This window comes from Garra rufa, chromosome 17 (assembly GCF_049309525.1).
Source record: "Garra rufa chromosome 17, GarRuf1.0, whole genome shotgun sequence".
In the NCBI taxonomy this organism is placed as follows: domain Eukaryota; kingdom Metazoa; phylum Chordata; class Actinopteri; order Cypriniformes; family Cyprinidae; genus Garra; species Garra rufa.
In genome coordinates this window covers 34,965,582-34,990,622 of record NC_133377.1, presented here as the reverse complement: position 1 = coordinate 34,990,622, position 25,041 = coordinate 34,965,582, and the positions used below count along the sequence as shown (strand labels likewise).

Genomic DNA, 25,041 nt, shown 5'->3' with positions numbered 1-25,041 from the left:
TATTTATCTAATAAACTTTAAAATCATGTACTTAAGTTCAAATGCAAATACAAATCAACAAGAAGAAAAAAAAACACCAACAGAAATAAATAAAAAAGTGTCAGGGAGGAGTAATAATATAATATAAAATAAGTGCTTTGCAGAACTAATGTACAGACTTACTTTATGAATGTGAAATTTGGTCACAATATAACTAAATTACTCAAAAGCCTTTGCACAGAGTGGGAGGACCAGAAAACCCAGCGTGTTTGAGCGGAAACCAGTATCAGTGAGAGCGCCGCTGCTACGCGCCCCCTGCAGGACCGGAAGAGCGTCGCGTCTCCTCGCGCTAGCTTCGCCGCCGCCATATTAACACAGAGCTGAGAGGTAATACAAACCGCCCTTTATATTAATACTTTGTGTTATTCACTATCAACTTTTAACATATATATTATCCTTAAATCATGATAAGGAATTGGAGGGTGTTTTATATAACGTACAATGCCCTCTTGTGTTTTTAGAAATGTGTTTATTGTGTAGGTGATGGAACGTTAGCATGGCTGTGGCTAACGTGAAGATATGCTAATGAAATATAAGATAAACTCGATGATTTGGTGAGGTTTTAATTGTTTGATACTTAAATGCTGCCGGGTATGTGCTTAAGTGTAGATTTAGTTGGAAATAAACTAGCTGAGTGCTTACGAGTGTGTACAATTTAGACAAGCTGATAGTTTAGCTTCTAACTGATGCTCTACATCCTGATCTGAATGAGGGTTTGAGCTCCATGGCTGATTTTGGATTTTATTCATTCATTTAGCCTCTTATTCCATTCTAAACCTGTAGAAACCTCCATAAAGGCTCAGGGTGTTTAACAACCTGTTTGGTTCTTGTGAAGAGGCTGTAAATTATGTTTTAAGCTCACTGGTGGATATTTAATTGAGCTTAAGTATTTTATTTTTTTCATCCAAATATATGTTTTGTATGAAGTTAAAGGTTTTGTATTGAAATATATTTATCAGTATCTGGTTTAATTCTGTATGGTGGTGAACTGGTTGGATGGGTTAATACATAAAGACACTGAAACCAATTACAAAACAACAACAACAACAACAACAACAACAAAAAAACGAGTGAGCTAACTGCTGCCCAAAATATAGACTGTTGGTAATGGGACACTTTTTTTTCCCCCCTGGCAGAATAAGTATTATTCTGTTGGTTTTTTTAAGAGTAGTGAGACTGTCTAGTGTTATTAGGAAAATTCACAGACATTTCCAACAGTGATGGAATACTTGGAAATAAAAAGTTGTGATTCAAGGGTATGAAAAAGTCATTGAGGTTTTAATGGTGAATGTATTTTTCTCTCAAATATTCCATAAGCTAGAAATTGGTTTTGGTGAATGCAGTCTTGTGTAAAATGTCCGAATGGAAATTCATTGGTTTTCTAAGTAAACAGACGCGTCCTGCATTAAAGGATGACTCCACCTCCAGAACAAAAATTTCCTGATAATTTACTCACCCCCATGTCATCCAAGATATCCATGTCTTTTTTTTTTTCAGTTGCAAAGAAATACGTTTTTTGAGGAAAACATTCCAGGATTTTTCTCCATATAGTGGACTTCAATGGTGCTCATCGGATTGAAGGTTAAAATTGTAATTTCAAAGGGCTCTAAATGATCCCATCTTATCTAGCGAAACGATCGGTCATTTTCTTAAAAAAATATTTATACATTTTAACCACAAATGCTCGTCTTTCCTAGGTAAGTCGAAAAAATCCCATCTCATTTACTACTCCAACTTCAAAATCGCCCTACATCGCTGTTTTACCTTTTTTTGTAAAGGGCATTTGGTTTTCTTTGCACATTCACTTTATAAACACTGAGTTAGTACTTCTGCAGCCATGTAGGATGATTTTGAAGTTGGAGGAGAAATGCGATGGGAGTTTTTCGACGTACCTAGGAAAGACGAGCATTTGTGGTTAAAGTGTATAAATATTTTTAAGAAAATGACCGATCGTTTCGCTAGATAAGACTCTTATTCCTCACTATTAAACTGTATTAAACCAGAATGTTTTTGTTTTTTTGAAAATAACTGATCATTTTGCTAGATAAGACCCTTATTTCTTCGCTGGGATTGTGTAGAGCTACACTGAAACTGCATTTTTAACCTTCAATCTGTTGAGCACCATTGAAGAAAAATCTTGGAATGTTTTCTTTGGATTGAAGAAAAAAACAACATCTTGGATGATTGGGGGTGAGTAAATGATCAGGATTATCAGGTGTTTGTTTGCTTGGGTTGGTCTCCAGAAAGTATCTACGTAGTGGCAAGTGGTTGGAAAATACTGTTATATGCATATTTAATTAATGCTAAATGCGACCAAACTAAATTTTTTAGATTGGAGATCAGACTTAATTTTTAATAAAAGCAACTTGACTGTTTGTATACTTGAACAGAACATGTTTACGGTCATCTTGTGTTTATTTGTTTACTTCACGGAAGTGTTCATGATTCACAAATAGTCTTTAAAATTCAGGTAAATTACATTTATGCTGTGGTTTAAAGCAATGGTCCATCCAAAATTGAAAATTTGATAATATTCTCACCTTTAGGCCTTCTAAGATGTAGATAAATTTATTTCTTCATCAAACAGATTTGGAGAAATTTAGCATCACTTGCTCACCAATGAGTCCTCTGCATTGAATAGTTGCTGTCATAATGAGAGTCCAAACAGCTGATAAAAACATCACAATAATCCATAAGTAATCCACACCGCTCCAGTCCATCAGTTAACATCTGGTGAAGTGAAAAGTTGCGTGTTTGTACAAAACCAATGCCAAGATGTTTGTACATTTTAATTACTGCTTTTGGCTTAAATACATTTCCTATGTTCATAGTATTGCTTTCTCAAGTGAAAAAAAACCAACTCTGAATCAGGGCAGAAATATGCACATAATAAGAAAACAGTCCAAAACAACAATTGTGACCCAGAGCCACAAAACCAGTCTATGGTTCAAAATTATAGATGTCAAAAATCATTAGGATATTAAGTACAGGTCATGTTCCATGAAGATATTTTGTAAATTTCCTGCCGTAAATATATCAAGACGTATTTTTTCATTAGTAATACACATTGCTAAGAACTTCATTTAGACAACTTTAATGGTGATTTTCTCAAAATTGAGATTTTTTTGCACCCTCAGATTCAAGATATTAAAATACTTGTATCTTGGCTAAATATTGTCCTATCCTAACTAACCATACATTAACGGAAAGCTCATTTATTTGGCTTTTAGGTAAAAAATGGACCCTATGACTGGTCCAGGGTCACAAATATGTCAGTGGATTTGGATATAAAAGCACAACAGGATGGACTTTTTCACTTATCGATTATGGACTTGTATTTTTGCTAAAAGCAGTATTTCTTTGAATTAAAAAAAGTTTTAATGATGGATTTGTTTCTTATAGACATGCACCTTTCTGCTTCACAAGATGTTAATTGATGGACTGGAGTCGTGTGGGTTACTTGTGAGTTATAAAGATGTTTTTATCAGCTGTTTGGACTCTCATTCTGACGACACCCATTCACTGCAGAGGATCCGTTGGTGAATGCCAATTTATCTAAGTCTGTTGCACTGAAGAAACAATATCAGTCAAACACTCAATTTGGAGCAACGTCTCCAAGATGCTTCAAGAGACCTACCTGCGCAAGTGCACCTATAGGGCAAATCATGCTCACACCAAATGTTGATTTTAATTGGATTACTAAAAGTTAATTGATAAAGAAAACCTATTCATGACATTCTTTTTGACATCATCTTCAGGGCTCTAGAGTGCGACCTAATTTCTCAATGGTGCGACTAAAAAATATCAAAGGTTGCACCGGTGCGACCAGCCGTTCGAGGGGAAAAAAAACGAAACTCCGTCACTCTTAAAGTCTCCCTGTTGCTCAACAACAGACACACATTAGACCCATATCGTGGTCTAAACCAATCAGAGATGAAGGACGGATCCTGCCCCCCCTCTGATTGGCCGTGGTCCAGATATTCCTGTACGTGTGTGTACGTTTGAAAATGCATGTGATGCAGTCAGGATGTCTCTACATTGTCAAGCGTTTACAATGCCTCCTCCGCAAAAACACGGACTGGATCGCGGACTCCATTCATAAAAACCGAATTTACTATGGCGCGGAATGCCACGTAATACGTTGATTTCTGAATTGATAAATCAAAAGTTGGTCTGTCACTTAATTCAAATCGCGATATGGACTAGTGTCTATGAAAACTGAAAGGCAAAAAGACCGTTTAAAATGAATCCTGCATGTTCCGTTTGCCTCTATGTATTAATGGTGGAGACGTGTATTTTTTTTTTAACTACACGCGTATAGGCTACTGAAGCACGCGTGACGCTCCCGCTAATTTTTGGCATTTGCATCTCACATGAACAGATAAACTCAATCTCCAAACCTACTGTGTCACTTTTACCGTTTCATTTGAGAAAGCATCATATCATACTGTACACACAAACTTCACGGCAATCTGTCAAAATAAAAGTACGGTTTAACATGAAACAGAACAATATTAGTCATGTATTACTTTTGTACAGTATAATGTAGGTGTTTATATATTCCTATTTATAAATCATATATATGTTTGCCAAAAATTAAAAAGGTTTATTTTTCATTTGATTAAAAATAAATAAATGTTTATGCTTTCATTTGATTATGAGAAAAATTAAAACAAGAATTTCAAAAAAAAAAAAAAAAATTGTAGAGCCCTATTGTTCAAAATGTTAAAATAGAGAGTTTTGGACTTATTTTTTCACTGAAATGTTTTCGTTATTACACAAAGTAGGGTAAAGTACTGGGGGAAAAAATATGCTTCAAATAAAGAACTTTATATTGACCAGATTGTTAGTTAATCATTTACAAGTCAATATTGCCTATATGGACAGGGATTAAAAAATAAATAAAATAAAAAAGTAAAAAAAAAGTGAACTTGTAAAACTACGGTGTAAAATGTGATGCGGTTGAAAATTTGGGTGCACCTAACTTTTGTGCTGGTGCACCTAAGAAAAAAAGTTAGGCGCACCAGTGCAACCAGTGCAAAAAGTTAGTCTAGAGCCCTGATCTTCATTTTAAAGCATTTTTACAGTACTGTAGATTTGCAGGTAGGTTCCTTGAAGTGTTTTGGAGACTTCTGGATTTCAGGGTTCCCGCGGGGTCTTAAAAAGTCTTAAATTTAAAAATCAAAGTTTTAGGCCTTAAAAAGTCTTAAATTCGCTGTTCTAGGTCTTAAATAATTTTACACAGGTCTTATTTTTCCGATGTCCATGTAACGCTACCTCTAATGCTCATTTAAATTCTCTTTTTGTTGTTTCCGTGGTGTTGTAGTTCTTTATTTCACTATTCCAAATATAATTTGCTGTATTTAAACTACAAATGAGACCAACATGCAATAGCCAATCAGCTTTCTGTTATTGGCGCGAGTCTCTCTCGGATTGTACCACAGAAGTAAAATGGATTTAACTTTTTAGCTATGGGGAAGTGCAAGTTTAGCGATAACGTTACTTGTCTTGAAAAAACTGAATATAGGGCTTGGCTAAGGCCAGTTGCTAACAACTGTAGATTTTTTTCTCCCCCTGCTTAAGTTACTGCGTCTTCAGACAGAATCGCAGTAGCAGAATACAGGTCAAACTACCTTTTTCTGTATATAATGTTCTCAATAATGATAATAAATATAGGTCGAGCTAGCTGACCGCCAGCCTTCGAGATACTTTTAAAATGTTTTTTTTTTTTTTACTTGCCCGACCGAACAAACCACCTGATTAAAACTGAAGTGACAAAAACAACTAGCGAAGCATCGAAAGGCAAGAAAGATTCCTATTTTAATACATTCAACGTAAACAGAAATTGATAATGGATAGTGTATTTCTGGTCTATTTGTGACATAATTTAAAACAAATGAGCGTAATAGCACTCTAAAGAAACACACTGAGGTAAAAATTTAAAATGTATAGTTTATTTATAATATGATATAGTTCAGTAATATACCAAGTGAGCTTTTTGCTGAAAATTCTCACAATTACAAATGTTACATTAATTTTAGCTCAATAAACAAGTAGTTAGTCAAGTTACTTACATATTAGACAAAATATTTTCACTGTTTTGTTCTGTTTCACCAACGAAAATAGTTCCAAATAAGGATCGCAGCAGAAGCATTCTCCTAGTAACGTTTTGCAATGATTCAGCGTTTGGTCGAATAAGTTGAAATAACTCGCTCATGAAGTGACTTACCGCCACCTGCTGGTAGTTTAGTGTGTTTAAAAGTATGCCTCCACACCCAACATTTATAATGTATATATTTATAAATCAATAAATGTATTTAAAACATTAATCTCACTTTTAATTTTGCAGTGTAAATTATGTCATCTCACTGCTAACAGCAATTTAGAATTTATTGATAAATTCATAAAATAAATTTCAAAGGTAATGCATACATTTCGAAAGTAAAAGTTTTTTACATCAGATATTTCTAGTGGTACTTTTATGGGGATAGTTTGTGTGGAATAGTATCTGCTGATATGAAAAGTTCACTGTATATCATAGTATTAAATTTATGACAGCCATGAAATTTTGTTTACTTTTTACATTAAACACATTAAATATTACATGTATGCATGTAATATAATATCTATTTCCGTTACAGGTTTAGGTCTTAAATTTCATATAAGGTGGTATTAAAAAGGTCTTAAAAAGTCTTAAATTTCACTTGTTCAAATCTGCAGGAACCCTGGTCTCAGTTTGTTCGGTTTCTACATGTCATTCCAGACAGACTGGATAATGATGAGATCAGATCTCTGTGTGGAGCACTGGCTGTTGTCAGACTCCTTGTGCAAACAAAAATCTCACTGGATTATTACAATTAATGGCAAAATGAATGTTTGTCAAAGTAAACTGATATTTCCTACTGACACTATAGCAAAAGACAGAAATAACTGACTTTAAAACATTTTTAAGCTGGTGAAAATACTAGTGTTCTAATCATTTTGGCCACTACTTTATATTATTACATAAATGCAGTATAGATTCTTATGGTTATACGGTATTAATTTTATTAATGCAGGTCTTAAGTTAAAGTTTTACACTCTACAGATACTCTAACACAGCGGTTCCCAATTCCAGTCCTCGCAACCCACCGCTCTGCACATTTTGTGTTTCACGCATCGCTTCCGACGTTTGTTCTATTCCAACGTTACTGCCCTTCGAAGTGGACATCACAGGATATTCCGCCATTATTCATTAGTTCGAAGCGAGCGTATGTGTTCCATTTGAAGGTCATTAAAGCGTGCGAGACGTAAATTTAAAATGCATTTATTTACAGATGCACTTATGTCACACTTCTCTAGTAAGTTTCATCTGTGTGTGAAGACGCTACATGCGGTGGCGTAGCGCAAATATGTGAATGAATTTTTCGAAGTATAGTAAACAGATTTTCCCCGCTTAGGGAGCAGGGAGCAATGAACACTTTGCAGGGACCATGTCAATCGGATCGCAGTTCCTGCACGGACCTCACTTCTAATGAGCTGGTTATCTGAATCAGGTGTGTTAACTAAGAGATACATGCAAAATGTGCAGAGCGGTGGGGCGCGAGGACTGGAATTGGGAACCGCTGCTCTAACACATCCTACTGAGATCATTGTTCTACATTTTGATCTCTCTCTGTGAACTAGTGATTGAGATTGGCTCAGTTCTGACATACAGATGGAAAATAGTGGCGTGTTCCTAAGAAAAGTTTATGGATGTGTTTTTGACTTGGTGTGTTGAACACAAATGTTGCTTCGAGTTTGCCAGTGGCCCGGTTGGGCTGCACACAACAGGTTTTGTTCATGCAAACAAATAAACAAACATCTGTGCGAATCAAATACTGTCAGTGGCGAGTCTTTAAGTTATTTGTTTTGCCTTGCAGGTGTTTGGAGCGTCACCCTCGTGTAAAACCATAGCAAGATTCCCCAAGGCTGCCCACAAGTACAGTTTAAGGTGAGTCAGGGTGAACTGTCCATTGTGTTCTTTGAAACCTCATTTGACACGCTGAGGAGCTAAAGTGCGTCTACATATTTGATCCTCGTCCATCTGTAGATTAGATCATGTCATTTTTTTGGTCTGCGATACGAGTAATAGCTGCAAGTGAATACAGGCTTTGTGAATCATGTGATATCAGGTTCAGTGCTCCTCTGAGGTGGCCGACGGGGGAGGCAGGAATCTTGGGAATGTTGATCAAAACCAAAATCCCATCTGGCGAAACAAAATTATCCATTGTTTCTGATTGTAGACTACCATATATGCCATTTAGCATTGATGTGTTTGTTTTCCAGCATCCTTGCTTGATTTGTTGGAGGATTTGAAAAAGTACATACATTTTAAACAGACGAATTAGCCAGATGCTTGAATGATTAGTTGATTAATTGGTTTAGGGGAAACCATGCATAATTAGCTGGTGTTTTTATGATTTCATGGTTTTATGTGATTCTGATCTGATGCATTACTCAAGCAGGATTTACGTAAGGCATGCTAAAAATCATCTGGATGGACCGTGATGTTTTATTTTGGCTATATTTGAACTTAAAGGTGACCTATTATGCCCCTTTTTACATTATGTGAAATAAGTCCCTGATGTCCTTAGAGTGTGTATGTTAAGTTTTAGCTTAAAATACCTGACAGATATTTTTTTTTATAGCTTCTTAAAATTTACACTTTCAGGGTATGAGCCAAAACGCATTATTTTTTTGTTTGTCGCTTTAAATGCAATTGACCTGGTGTTTCCGGCCCCCCTTTCAGAAGAGGGCAGAGCTTCAAGAGCTAGCAAAAACAAAGCAAAAGCCAATCTTACGCACTGAAACTCTGTCTTCAGCCTGTGTTTAGCCTTATATGTTCGAACTAGAATCAGTTTGAAAATCAGTCATCTGATGTTACTGTGCGTGATTAATGTGCATTTATAAATTATACAGACAGGGAGCACACACAATAAAAATAACGACATAGCTGGTCTCATGGTGCAATTGCGTGCTATCACAAACTTCATAAGTCCAACTTGTGATTATGAACGCAAGTTCAAGCAGTCGACTTCACATTGCTTTCATATGCAATTTTTAACTACCACATTCCTATTTACAATCATTTTGGTAACATGTGAAGGCAGCATCAATGTGAACAGGCAGAGACAATGGTAGCTTTCGCAAGATTATCCTTACAGAGTCCCAAGAAATGCTTTCAGAAAGACAATTTGGAAAACAAACATGTGATACTTTGTCTGGAGCTGAAGTTCTTGCACAAAGTGTTGGGCATAAAACACAAAGATGGAGGGAATCTATGAAGACTGCTATGTTCGTTGGTGCATCCCAAAACACAACATTTGTAATGCCTCTTTGGCGCTAACATTGTACGTCTTTAGCAGCTACAGCAAGAAAACAGTAATTGCAGACTGCTGCTTCTCATTTAGGGCTGTGTCTATGCTAATAGGGTAGAGATCATCACAAATATGCTGGATTTCTCCTTCTAATGACGTATACATAGGGAGAAATCTGAAAATTTTGTGATCAGACTGTTTGATTTATTGGGATGATTAAAAAAATGAGTGGGTGGATTTTTACCATTATGGGCTGGTTGTTTTCTCACACTGTGGCCACACAACTATGTTCAAACCATAGACTGTAAATAATATGGACGTAGTGTCTGTGACGTCACCCGTAGGTTTCTGAAGAGCAATTTTGAAGCTCATAGTGGGCGGGATTCTTCAGGATTGGGCATTTTACCATGGTAAGTCTATGGGATTGACTCCCTTTTGGAGCCGGTCTCTAGCGGCCAGTAGATGAATTGCAGTTTAAGTCACTTCCTAGGTTCAAATGCCTTATAAAAGTGATATTTGCAAAATAGGTCCCCTTTAATATGCCTTCCTAAAACAGCAAGAGATGTCCTTCTGAAGGTGTAGTTGTGAAGCCTTTAAAGGGATGAGTTTAAAAAACATAACTTTTCTGAGATGGAACTGTATAATTTTCAAGCAGATTCTGGTCTAAATTGTCTCCAGTATAGCTTCACAGTGGAGTTGGGGTAGAAAAAGGATGATTTGGTTTCCTTTTCAACCAATTAAAGCAAATTACAGTAGAACAGACGTAGATGAAATCTAATCACGCTGGGGTCCTGCAGGCCAGTCTCCATTACAGCACCGATCCCAGTACTGTATCAGAATAGTTGTTCATTAAACCAAGAGGTTCCTGTTTTCAAATGTGATAAGACGCATTCAGAGCTGTCGTAAAATTGATTGATTTTTATTAGGGCTGTCAAAATTAACGCGTTAATCGCGCGTTAACGCAAATTCATTTTAACGGCACTAATTTTATAAACGCGCGATTAACGCAGCGCGCATTTCTGTTTGACCCACTACCTAGCCCATAGTTAAAGAAATGGATGCAGTGCTGCCAACCTAGCGAAAAGTGTCTAGCAACAATACATAAACACATAATTGGACAAACCCAATATAGTTTCTGAGGCTCTTCGGTTTTGCTGAACGTGCGTGAGGTCTCCCAATGAATGCGCGCGCACCTCCCTCTCTTCATATCTGCGTCTGCTCTGTTCAGCGAGCGGCAGTGGAGCAGCGCTTTCGGTTAAAACAGATGTTATGTTCATTCCAGTGCTTGAAGTGGGCCGGTACGCAGGTACTTCTGTATTTTATCCTTTTGCGTACACCGGCACTTCTGCCATATTTAATGAATGCAAGCGGAGTCGGGCTACGTTAGGATTGTTGCTGTGGGGTTGATGCGTAAAGCCACATACGAGTATGCACGCGAAAACGGCGTATTAAATGCACGTCAAACACATGCATAATTGCATATCATATGTACGCCAAAGTTAATTTCAGCTTGTTAATAGCACGCCAAATAGAAACAGAAAGTCGTGCTAGTGCGCATTTGCATGAGACCAGGCTCTCCAATCAGTACATTATAACCAAAACAATACATTAAAACATAAAAGAAGCAGGTTTTTGGGATCACATAACTTTAAATGGCTAAACACCTAAAAAGTCAAAGGATCCTGAAGGCATTCAAACAGGAAGTTAAAAACAACGATAATAATGCAGGGAATAGTGACTTATGTCCAGATGCCGGTAAATGATTCTTTTCAGTGATTGAATCATGATCATAATTCAGGATTTTTTTTTCAGTTATTATTTCATATTACTTTGGTTGTCTGATAACAGAAATATTACATCAAAACAATGGAAACAGTTTTGTTGAGAACTTGGCTGCATCAAATGACAGTATGTGGGCACCTAGAGGCAAACAAATGTAATAATAAACGTAGATTTTGCATGTTCAGAAGAAGTGAGCTGCCCTGTCCTGCAAATAATGTAAACAGGCTTGTGTAAGTAAATTGCTCAGTGCAAAGAAAGAGAAGTAATGGGAACCTGGTGTTTCTATGTTCTTTTTTTCATGTGTCTAATAGACATGAACAAGTTATTTGAAAAACATCTATGACATTTGAAACAAGTTAGTCTAGTCAAGTATGGTTTCACTGATAATAAGCACATATTTGCTTAAAGCATCCATGCCAATGTTGATTAGAGTATTAAAAACTTTAAAAAGTGTTAATTTAAGGTACATTTAGAACAGATAAAAATGTGCGATTAATCGCGAGTTAACTCAAGACAACCATGCGATTAATCGCGATTAAAAATTTTAATCGATTGACAGCCCTAATTTTTATATTTTAATGTGGCAGAGCTGCTGTGTTTTCTACTGTAAAGAGGCTACAGATAAGTTTAGGAAATGTATTGCTTGGAAGTAGGGTTGTGACGATGAGGAAATTTCCCCACAGGTTAATTGACATGTGACAACACCGGTAATACCGGTATCACCGTGGGGGTGGGGGGTTTCCTAGGAACGAAGACGAGAGCATGCACTATAATTAAAAACTATGCTACAATGCGTCATATTTCATTTATCACGTGAGGAGAACGAGAGGAGTCGAATTTACAGAAAGAGAATGGCGGACGATTTAGTGTCAAAACGCAATGCAAAAGCGCCTGTTTGGAAATATTTTGGGTTCAAAGTTTTTTTTTGTAGTTTCGTTGTCGTCCATTCAAACAATTGACGCCGAATTGCCAATACCGGCAAAACTGAAAGTGAAAGCATAATACGCACGCATTTATAAGCGATTTAAAAGCAGAAAAAACGAGGAAAAGAGCTCTTTATTGCCAAACAGGCGTTTTGCATTGCGTTTTGACACTAAATCATCCGCCATTCTCTTTCTGTAAATTCGACTCCTCTCGTTCTCCTCACGTAATAAAAAAAAATGAAATATGTCGCATTGTAGCTATGTTCAGTTTTTAATTATAGTTCATGCTCTCATCTTAAGTAAATTATTTATAATTATATTTTCCATTTAATTCAAATAAATATTTAATAAAAAAACGAATAGGCATACTACTTTAAAAAAAAAAATGTGGGGACGGTTCACGGTGGAGAAGTGATGTCACCGGTGTTGCGTCTTAAAACCGGTAACACCGTCAACACCGTCTATCGTGGCAAGCCTACTTGGAAGGTATCTTTTTATTGTGTATAAATATTATTATTATTATTATTATTTTTTTTTTTTACACTCACTTCAAATTTATTCACCCTCAGGCCATCCAAGATGTAGAGGACTTTGTTTCTTTGGACAGATTTGGAGAAATTGAACATTACTTTACTTTGAACACTACTCTGCAGTGAAAGGGTGATTTGAGAGTCCAAACAGATGATTAAAAACAGTCCAATAATTATGTTATAATATGGGAATGCATCATCACTGTCTGTGTGAAGGGTCCATTCGTAATTATTTATTGCTCCTAATATTTAGTGCATACAGTTATAGTTGTTCATGAGTCCTTTTTTTGTCCTGAACAGTTAAACTGCCCGCTGTTCTTCAGAAAAATCCTTCAGGTCAGTGTAATTGACGAACAACGAACAACTATCACTAAAACAAACAAAAAAAAAAACATCTGTGGATCATTCAGGTAACAACATGGTATTAAGAATCAAGTGTATGTAAACTTTTAAACGGGGTCATTTTTATAAATTCAACTGTTATTTTCTCTTGTGGACTATATGTAAACCTCTTTTATGGGAAATATCTTCTTCAGGTCAGTACTAAATTAAAAAATAACCTTTTGTATGATCCCTCTTATTTTGATAGAATAATTAACATTTTGCAGATTCTGCAAAGTGTGTAAACTTTTGAATTGTGAACTGTGCTTTTACTAAAAATTTATTTTCACTTGATGGATAATAAAATGGCAGTGAAAAATGGACCTGAGACTTCAGTTAAACTAGTAAGCAACCACGTACAACCCAATAGCTGTTATTCATTACCTAACTTACTAGAAGTCCTAGTGTGCTCTTGATGATTTTTGCTATACAATGACAAAGTCTTTATCAGGTAGGTCAGCAGGTGAAAGGGAAGCAGGGTTGGGAGGTAACCTTGGAAACTAGACTGGTTACAGATTCAGTAACCACCTGGATCTCATTTCAGTTATGTTCAGCATTCTGCATTGTTGTATGAAGAGTATAGAGCCAGTATTATTCAAATAAAGATAAAAAAAAAACACAAAAAGTGAACCCAGGCTATTAAGACTTGTATCGCTTAATATAACGTAAATGATGTCTCTTACTAAAATATGTCGTAGAAAACCCATGAAAGCTTCATTTAAAAAATCTGTTGTTTTATACATAGTTTGGACTATGGGGGGTGCCATTATGGCTTGAAATGGTTGTGCTCTGTGAGCTACTGCCTCTACCTGTTGCTATTTTTGCAAACCAAATGTCGTACCATCAATTTTCTCCAAAGAAGTCTAAAAGCCTCGGATATCGAGAGAAATCTGCGCTGAGATTTGTTAATATAATGTCTTTCATAGGTTTTCTGTTACATATTTCAGTAAGATACATCATTTATGTAACATTAAGCCATACAACTCTTTATACCTGGAGTTCCCTTTAAGCCATCTTGTGTGTTTTCAACCCTGAAAGAATGTGCTGACACCTTTTCGACTGTTGTGGTCGAGTCTTCCTCGGTCTGCTTGCATCTAGATTAAAACTTTCCTCTATGTGGGCAGAGTTTCAGGACCTTAATCCAATTTATCATTCAGGGGTCCGTGTCATGGCTGGGAGCCGGTAAAGCCAAACATCCCAGTTGTTGATTCGTCTTTCCTTTAATGCTTTACTAAGTCCATGTGCAAATGAGGCCACAGATTTCAGGCCTCAAGCCTTTTATTTCAGTCAATCTTATCGATGCACATTAGCTTGATAGTGCTGTCCCTGTATTGATCATGTTTTTGTGTGTTCACAGCCCTGACAGGAGCAGCCACACGTTCAGATCATGTCCGGCCCTGTCACGAGTCGATCCCGCGTTTATCCAGACGTCAACACACAGAGACCGCGGGAATACTGGGACTATGAATCTCACGTCGTAGAGTGGGGGTGAGTGATGGGACTGATTTTGATCAGCATGTGATGACAATGTGGGGTGTGATGTATGTATTTATTTATGTATTATCTTTTTTTTTTTTTTTTTTTGTGGATGTGAGAACAAATGTAGGCTGGATAGTTGAATATCACAAAAATGACAGGGTTACAACAGTCATAGAAAACCATAAAAAAACTAAATTAGTGATGCTAAAAATTCAGCTTTGGATCACAGGAATAAATTACATTTTAGCATATATTAAAATATAAATCACTTACTGTAAATTAGAAAAATATTTCACAATATTACTGTATTAATATATAAGTACATGAACACATGAACATGATCTCTAGAACTGCTCTGAGAGTCACTTCCTGAGCATTTTACGTTTTCTTTTGAGTAAAACTGTCATCATATAGCGTTTACACACAGAAACTTAAAGGTCTTCACAGCAACCCGTCAAAATAAAAGTTTTGTTTAACTTGAAGAAACTGTGACAGAAATATTCCTTAAAAATAATCATAGTACTACTACTACTACTAATAAATTTATTAACACATTATTTTTAAAGAGATATTTACCAGAAAAATTATTTACAAGAATTTATTTAGCAGAAAAATGTCAACTAATTCTGGGAACATGGTAATAAATTAAATTTTTTATAAAATCAATTAATTAGAGATGCTTTTGATTATTAATATTTAATGAAACCATTAAAATGGAAAACAGAATTGGGTAAAAAAAAATATAACTGAATTTGCGAAAAAGTGCCTTAATTTTAATTTTCGGTAAACTTTTAATAAATTGCTGTTAAATATCGTAAGTTTCATGATTTCAATTAATTATACATGCTTTTGATGAATCAAATTTATTTAATTGGAGAATTAAAAAAGATATTATTGTACCAGTACAATTGGGGCTTGGCGATATAGACAAATTATCACAGTTTTTTTTTTTCATATCAGTCGATATTGATCATTATCACAAATGTCAAATTTTTATTTCTTTCAGGTTTAAAGGCTCCAATGTAAAAGTTGTAAAAACCAGACGCTTAATTGTGGTTTTAAACTCCTTACAGTCAGAATATGACACATTCTTCATGTTTTTTTTTTGTTTTTTTTTTACACTTTTCCAGTCATTTTTCCTTAATAAAATTAATTAAAAATAATAAGAAAAACAAACAATTTTTTAGTTGTGTTCTAATGTTTAATATTGTTTTAAATGAAAAAACAGGGTTGTGTTGCCTCATAATATTAATAATAATATAAAAAAATTTTGTCTCTTAGAAATACACATTTGAAAGTAGCTTGAGTTAGGATGCAGATATAGATTTGTTCATTATCAAAATCATTAATATTAATATTTTATATGATGAAATTATTCTGATTGTTTGAGGTTTTTTTTATTAACCATTTGAACTAAACAGTCTTTCATAGTAGCATGCATTTAGATCATGATAATCACAGTTAAAACCACAAATATAGCACCTCAATACCATGGTAAAAATGTGATATGCTTTCTATGTATTTGTATGAAAAACAGTAGACTACATTAATTTAGTATAAATGCATAAACGCTATAACGTATTACAAAAAATACTGTAATTTTACACACAAAAACCGACTGTAACTCCTCTCGCAATACATTTAATACTTGTCCAATTTAATAATATAATAAAATTTGACAAATACCCACATTTTTAACACAATACCATGATGCTGTTAGTGCTACTACAGTGAATCTGTGGTAAATGATGGCGATTTGTAGATTAAAAAGCCTTCTGACTGTATTGTTACGTGCGTTAAGGGTTTTATAAAATTCAATAAAAAATTGCAGTAATAGCCAAAAAATGGCAATTGATTCACCATTTTGAAAGCTTTACATGTTTAACAAACAAATATCAGGTATCAATTCGGAGTCCCAGGATTCTTTGCAGGCATCACAGAGTGTAGTGTGAAATATTTCTCTGCAGGGCTACAGCGCTAATGTCTTTATTTGTCTGGACTGGCGTTTCATTTGCACTTGTAATAGCAGCTGTCGGTCTTGTCAACAGGAATCAAGATGACTACCAGCTGGTGCGGAAACTCGGCCGAGGAAAGTACAGCGAAGTGTTTGAAGCCATCAACATCACAAACAACGAGAAAGTAGTCGTCAAAATACTCAAGGTGAGGAGCTTCAACAGCATTCTGACCAGCCCTCGGTCAAGTCAGGTTGGGTTCAGTGGAACGGTGAAGACCTGAAGTCTTTACGTCCTCTCCAGCTTCTCATTTTCTGAGTAGTTGACGAGAACGCCTGCTGAGATAAGCCTGTTTACGTTATGAAAGGCAGCGGATGGTATCGAAACCAGAAGCTGCTGGCTGGCGTACAGATGAACGGGCGCCTGGCGAATTCTTTCCTCACCCCCTTCTCTTCTTAACCAGAGAAAGCTCTAGATTCTAGCGATAACGCTCGACGAGCTGAGAGCTTCTTTTCAAGCTAAGCGATAAATAGTTTTGAAGATTAGCGTCGTTGTCCTGTAATGTAGCCAGTCGTGTGCAGTGAACTTCCCCTACCTGGAGACACGAAGGATGAAGCCGCACAGATTGAGTCTAGACGCAGTCAGATTGGATGTAGTTGCGTCACATTCATCTGTGCTGCAAGACAATGTGAAATCAAAATTGGGCTTATTTACGTTCTTAAAATCTCTGAATGGAGCAACGATGTAGTTGTGCTTGTGGCAAGTTCAAGTCTGGCTTGTCATTTCTTGAAGCCGTTCCTTTTCAAACCCTTTATCGAAGGGTTCATACAAGGTGCTTAAAGTGCTTGAAGTACTTAAATTAGATTTTTTTGAAATTTCAAAACCCTTGAAAATAGCAATATTCCTAAAGAGGTACTTCAAAAGTGCTTGAATTATTGAAAGACAATGTATCTATGAAATAAGTGTTTAATTTTGTTAAAAAGCACATATCTTTTCACACAAAATTCACGGAGTTCAGAAAACCATACATTTTCATTATTTCAGTTAATGTCAGAAAGCAATCGAGTAGAAATACTGACAGTGTCTTGTAAACATTGCTGAAGATGCGAAAAGAGGAACAGATAAACTAAATCAATGGGTGATTTACGCTGGAATCGTTCAGATTGATTCAAACCTGTGACTTTGATCATTCATTTCAAGCGATTCACTAGCAATACCAGATCAAATAAAAAAAACATTCATTTTCGAATTTCGACATGGCTTGTAATGATTTTAAAAAGGACGTAGTGATGGGTGAAACAGCTTTTTGAAACTCTGGATCAGTTGTTAAACCATTGCGTTGCAAAATAATTCACTGTGCCCAAGCTCTTCAAACAGATGGCATATCGCTAATCATTTGTTTCATATCGGAACAGATTTGTGAATCATTTAGCGAATTGAATGATTTAAATCAAATTATATGCTATTTAAAGTAGCGAATCACTTGATTTAGATCAGAACTTCGGAATGTGGGTCTCGAACCATTTGATTTAGACCAGGATTTCAGAGTAAATTGTCTTTCACAAATAAATTTTTTTTCTTAAACTGTACAAAACATCAAACCATTAATGCAGAAGAGTTATCAAAACAAAACAAAACAAAACAAAAAAGTAAGAATATACAAACATACAAATCCCTTTATTTTTGCCTTTTTTTTTTTATCTATTCCTCTTTTTTTTTTCTTGAAAAACAGTGCATGAAACCCGGAATTTCATATTATAGTATCTGTACGAACCCTGAATGAATTAACCAGTGGTTAGTTGTGTAAATAAATTAAAACAGAAATTACAATATTCTCTTGATATTGTCTTATTTTAATATTCCACCTTAAATGTAATAATTTGAAAATATACAGATTGTAAATGAAAGAAAACTAAGTTAAAATCTATAGAATATAAAAAAAAAATCTTTATTTCAAAAAATACTTAAGTATCAAAATTATTTATTGTAAATATTTCCGACTGAGTATTCTATTCTGAAATGTCACTTTATGAAAATAAAATGAGTTGCAAATGCTGTTTGTTATTGTCTTTACTGATTTTGTTGCGTTTTTGTCTTTTTATCCATATGCAGCCAGTAAAGAAGAAGAAAATTAAGCGGGAAATTAAAATTTTGGAAAATTTGAGAGGCGGCCCCAATATCATCACACTTCTAGACATCGTCAAGGATCCAGTGGTCAGTTGGCTTTCTTAAAGATGATGTTTGATGTTGGATATAAAAATATTGTTGAGAATGCAGGTCAAACTTGTTAAGCTATATGCATGTACTTTAGTTGTGTCTCTAACTGAAGTATCTTGCTTTTCTCCCTGAAGTCTCGAACCCCAGCTCTGGTTTTTGAACATGTCAACAACACAGACTTTAAGGTAAATCACTTCTGATACCTGCTAAATCAATTCTGCCACCTTAACTAAATGTAACACAATACATTTTTCAGTCAAACTAAATCATCCTGTCATTCTGTCATGCAGCAATTGTATCAAACGCTATCAGACTACGACATTCGGTTCTACATGTATGAGATCCTAAAGGTAAGTTCCTTCTGATATCATTCAAAATAATCACAAGTCTAAACATAAATACCTATTTAGTACCTAAATATTCTTTTTGTTTATACCATTTTTTTCCTGTATTTTCAAATGTGTTTAAAACTATCCCCTCATCAGCCAACAATGAGCAATCTTAACCCTATGTAGTGTCACCCTATTGGGCCACTTTCTGTGTTTTTGTTTAGTGTTAGTAGTTACTCCGATGATACACACTTCATATATGATGGTGTGGGAAGAAAGACATGAACATGAGTAATTAATTAATATTAAAATATTTCATCATTTTTTTTTATTTCACTAGATGATTTATTGGTCACTAGATGTTTAAACTCAAGCATTTGTTTAGTTTTAAGAGTGTCTCTCTCTCTCTCACAGGCTTTGGATTACTGCCACAGTATGGGAATTATGCACAGAGATGTGAAGCCACACAACGTAATGATCGACCACGAACACAGAAAGGTACTGCCTGCTCATTGCTCACGTCAGCCATTATGTTACGCCATCTCGCTCGGCAAGCCTGATTGGCTGAATGATGAGCTCATGTACATGAACCATTCAAGAATCAGGGTTTGCTGTAGTGTAGTAAAAGAGAAGCATTGTTTGATTCTTTGACGTCAAGCACTTTTATATAATAATTCCCTAATTGTCCAAAATTCAAATTTTATTCTTGTCTGTTTTGTCATTTAGCTTCGTCTGATAGACTGGGGCTTAGCGGAGTTTTATCACCCTAGTCAGGAGTACAACGTTAGGGTGGCGTCTCGATATTTCAAAGGACCTGAACTGCTGGTGGACTATCAGGTGAGAATCGCACAAGAAACTAGATGCAGGGATGCAGAAGATTTTTTTTTAAGGAGTTGTTTGGTTTGCATCTGTTCAAGCATCTGTTGAATAAACATGTACGCATACAGAAGCAGTGCAACAATTAAGTTGTTTGGCAAGGTTTCTGCTCTTTTGAAGCTCATGTTGCTTTTGTCCCACAGATGTATGACTACAGTTTAGACATGTGGAGCTTAGGCTGCATGTTGGCGAGTATGATCTTCCGGAAAGAGCCTTTTTTCCATGGACACGACAACTATGATCAGGTGAGACCTACTGCTTTTAGGCCTATTCAAATATTCATTGGTGCCAAGCTATTGTAGAGTTACTAATTTTGTGGCTGAGTCTTTTGAAAAGTAAGATCAGAATTTATTGGTCTCAAATCATCGCATATAAAAGTAATCTTTACTGGTGTGCTAAATTCATAAAAAGTGCAGTACTTTCAATACAATAACAGTTCTATGGTCCCAAAGTCATTTGGTTTTGTATGGATGCCATTTTCTGCCACTGAATAAAAAATTTTAAAAAGGTAATTGAAATTTTATCTCACAATTCAGTTTTTTTCCTCACAATTGTGAGTTTACATCTCACAATTCTGACTTTGTTTTTCTCAGAATTGTGAGATAAAAACTCGCAATTGTGAGTTATATAATTCAATTCAAGTTTATTTGTATAGCGCTTTTCACAATACAAATCGTTGCAAAGCAGCTGTACAAAAGTTTAGGCTACTACAATATATTTAGTAGCTTATTAGTGGTGACTACTGTATGTTAAGTCGATGTACATATGATATAAATGTTAAAATCAGTAACTGTAATCAAACAGATGATGAACACTAATTGCAATGATTATGTGCTGTAATCAAACTTGTAGGAAAATTATGTAGTGCTGTATGTTGTTTCAAGGCTGGCATCATCGGCGGTCCTCTGAGGGGTGTGCAATGCATCATCTCTTCTTCTGAATCCAGACTGAATCTTGTGAATCCAGACTGAATCTTGTGTAAATCCTAGTTACCACGGGATGGAAATATTAATGTGCATTTGATAAGATGTAACTGAATTACAACGTTATGAGATACATTATGCGAATGCTTGGCTAAAGAGATGAGTCTTTAATCTAGATTTAAACATAGAAAGTGTGTCTGAACCCCGAACGTTATCAGGAAGGCTATTCCAGAGTTTGGGAGCCAAATGAGAAAAGGCTCTCCCTCCTTTAGTGGACTTTGCTATCCTAGGTACTACTAAAAGTCCAGAGTTTTGTGACCTTAGGGAGCGTGAGGGATTGTAGCATATAGTCAGATTTGCATAATTGATATCTTGCAATTCTGACTTTGTAACTTACAAGTGTATATTACTCATTTCTCAGGGTTGTGTGATCAGACACAATTGTATAATATAATAGTCATAATTCAATATAAATGCACAATTCTGATTTTCTAAGTGCAGTCAGAATTGTGGGATATAAAGTCAGTTTTGGGAACATATCAGTCTTTTTGTTGTCCCCCTCAAAACTGGACTTTATATCTTATAATTCTGAGGAAAAAAAAATCAGATTCATCATATAAACTCGCAATTCAGAACTCTGACTTTATTTCTCGCAAATGCAAGTTTTTCACGCTATTCTGTGACAAAATCAGAACTGCGATTTTTGTATCATGCATCAAGTTATCTCGCAATTCTGACTTCCTTTCTCGCAATTGTGAGATTATATTACGTAGTTCTGAGAAAAAGTCAGAATTCTGACTAACTTGCAATTGTGAAATATTAAATAAGTTTTTACTTTACAATTGACTTTATTTCTTGCAATTGTGAGTTTATATCATGGAATTCTAAGAAAAAAGTCAAAATTCTGACTTTTATAACTTGCAATTGTGAGGTTTTCACGCAATTCTAACTATAACTCGTAGTTGCAAATTTGTCACAATTCTGAGACACAAAATCTGAATTGCAAGTTTGTGTCACACTATTCTGAGAAAAAAATAATCGCAAAATAATATAAACTAAGTATTAATTTCACAATTCTGACTTTATTTCTTGCAATTGTTAGTTTATATCACGTTATTCTGAGAAAAAAGTCAGAATTCTGACTTGATAACTGAGGAAAAAAATAATTGCAAGAAAAACAGAATTGCTGAACATTAACTACATTTTATCACAATTCTGACTTTTTTCTTGCAATTGTTTATATCACGTAATTCTGACTTTAACTTCAATTGTGAGTTTTCACGCAATTCTGACTTTAACTCGTAGTTGTGAGTTTATTTCATAATTCTGAGACAAAAAGAATTGCAAAATAATATAAACTAAGTTTTTATCTAACAATTGTGAAATATTAACTTCTCTCGCAATTCTAACTCCTTTCCTCGCAATTGTGAGTTTATATCATGCAGTTCTGAGAAAAAAATCTGAATTCTGACTTTATTTCATGCAATTCTGAGAACAATTCTGAAACAGAATTGCTAAATGTTAACTACTTTTTTGTCTCGCAATTCTGACTTAATTTATGCGACCATAGTGTAGTTCTTTAGCTTTCTTACTTATGCTGATTGTATTTAGGCGTCAGAGTTCATAAAAAGTTATTCATTTGTGAAGATTATCATGAGGAACTTTCTGCAGTAATCCAATGGAAAGATCCTATTGGATTTTTGTGAAGGGGAAGCAGGATGATGCTAATTTCTGGCTTGGCCTACAAAAATACATCACAACTGCAGCGCTTCATTCAGCTGGTTGGGTCTTTCATTTGGTGGCTGCTGCCCTCTGCTGTTTTTAACCAGTTCTGTCTCTTTTTCCAGCTTGTACGGATTGCCAAAGTTCTGGGCACAGAGGACCTCTACGACTACATCGACAAATACAACATTGAGCTCGACCCACGGTTCAACGACATTTTGGGAAGGTTCGTTGAGAGAACGGTTTTATGCATGTAATACTTCTTAATTGCACATAACTTGCATAACTTTTTATATCTATCTCTCTTTCATTCGTCCTCTTTCTCAAGACATTCTCGGAAAAGGTGGGAACGGTTCGTCCACAGTGAGAACCAGCACCTGGTCAGTACTGAAGCTTTGGACTTCTTGGACAAACTGTTGCGCTACGACCACCAAGCTCGTCTCACCGCGCGTGAGGCCATGGAGCACCCATATTTCTGTGAGTGTCTGCTTTCTGCTGTTTTATGTATATAAACGTGAACATTACTGTGGTCTAAATCATAATTTATTTTATAGAATAGTGTTTGTGCATTCTTGTACAGCATATCCTGATGTTTGAAATATATTTTTATATTTTTCCACATTTTTCACATTTTTCAGAATTGTTTAAGTGGTTAAGTGTTGTAGGTCCTTTATTTGTTTCCGAAGTCATCTTAATAATAATAAAATATCTAATGAGATGAATTCATGAAACTTAAATTTAATAATTAATTGCAATTTTTATAGGGCCCTGTGAAATATTTTTTTATTCATAAATCCCTTGCTATCTATTTAAATGGTTCTGTATTCATGATTTAATAAAAAAAATAAAATAAATGAAGGCATAAATCATTAACAATTTAATATTTTTAAAATGTAATAAAATTTAAATTTGACACTTCCTTTGGCAAGCAAAGGGCTACTCATCAGAGTATTTAAAAATGCAAAAAAAAATGTGATCTTCCATGTTTTAAAGAACATTTTTATTTTTATTATCAGTATTTAACATTAAGTAACAGTTGAGTACATGTTTTCAGGATTCTTTGCTGAATTGAAAGATCCACAGATCAGTATTTATCTGAATATCAGAATTTATCTATATTTTTTGGTAAAGAAATAATAAAGACAAGGTACTAATAATAAAAAGCAATGATAATAAAGACATTTTATAATTTTACACAAGATTTCTATATTAGATAAATGCTGTTCTTCTGAACTTTCTATTCAAATAAACCTGAAAAAAAAATCTTATCTGTTTTCAACATTATTTTAAAATTATATATATATATATATATATAATTTTTTTTTTTTTTTTTTTTTTTTTTGTGACTGGAGTAATGATGCTAAAAACATTCAAATAGAAAACAGTTATATTAAATAGTAAAAATATTTTACAATTTTGCTGTTTTTTGGATCAAATAAATGAAACTTGGTGAGCAGAAGGGTCTTTAAAAAACATTAGAATCTTACTGTTCAAAAACTTTTGACTGGTAGTGTATTTGTCACAATTTTTTCAAGACAAACCAAATTATCAGACTTCTAAGTTTATATATATATATGATATGTTGAGATTTAATTTAAAATTAAATGGTGATATGCTATTTAATGAGCTTTCTTGTGTGACATTCTCGGTTTTACTGGGAATTCCATTTTTATGATTTGATTCCGTGATTCCATTCACTTTTTTATATCACAGAATTCATAGGGTCCTAGATGTGCACCATCTTTCAATAGAAACTGAAGTAGTTGCCATGTGGAAGCTCTTTTAAAATTAAGTTTGTACTGTACTGATTATTCCTCAATGTGCAATTTTAATTTCATCGCTGTGTTCATGTCTCATGTCAGATCCTATTGTGAAGGATCAGGCGAGAATGGGCTCCACTTCAGGACTGTCCACTGGCTCCACTCCAGTCAGCACGTCCAGTATGATCACAGGTCAGTCACGTGCTTTCTAAATGAATTTACATTTGGTAGATTGCACAAATTCTGACAAACCATTGTGTCTGTTTGCCTGTAGGAGGTGTTACATCCATGTCCTCGTCCCAGCCGATGGCCAACATCGCAGGTTCTCCTGTCATCTCCTCTCCCAGTGCTCTTGCCACACAGGTTCCTGCAGCCACTGGTGCCCAGCCCTGAACAGACTCACTCACGCTCTCTCTGCCCTCGGCCACATTTTTATGTTGAGTGTTAACAAGCAAAAGAGAGACTAAATTAGGTTTCTTCTTTTTTTTTTTTTTTTTTTTTTTTCTTTTCTTTTTTTCCATACAATAATTATATATTGAAGCTCGGACACACAGCAAGACAGTTGTTATGTTGCGTCAGTGTCCGGCAGTCTTTCCTGATGATGGTGTCTATATAGAAGCCACTACAGTGTAGAAATTCAGAAAAATGGATAATAAAATTTATTTTATATGTCCCTACATTGGCTTCCGTTTGTTATTTGAACAGTTGCTCTTATTCTGGTTTAGGGAAATTAAGTTTCAATTTTATGTTAAAATGAGTTGCATAGACAAATATCAAGGTGCAAGTACAA

General features: G+C 35.0%; 1 protein-coding gene across 1 annotated transcript; it reads left to right on the top strand.

Annotated features, from left to right (window-relative positions):
• The first annotated feature begins 287 nt into the window (after window positions 1-287).
• Window positions 288-24,818, top strand: LOC141289460 (casein kinase II subunit alpha). Its single transcript, XM_073821561.1, has 14 exons — window positions 288-366; window positions 7,941-8,011; window positions 14,351-14,481; window positions 16,521-16,632; window positions 18,537-18,638; window positions 18,776-18,826; window positions 18,932-18,991; window positions 19,385-19,468; window positions 19,697-19,807; window positions 19,990-20,091; window positions 22,617-22,717; window positions 22,820-22,968; window positions 24,354-24,443; window positions 24,526-24,818. Exons 3-14 carry the CDS (start codon window positions 14,381-14,383, stop codon window positions 24,642-24,644), a joined length of 1,182 nt encoding a protein of 393 aa, XP_073677662.1. The 5' UTR covers window positions 288-366; window positions 7,941-8,011; window positions 14,351-14,380; the 3' UTR covers window positions 24,645-24,818.
• Window positions 24,819-25,041: the final 223 nt, after the last annotated feature.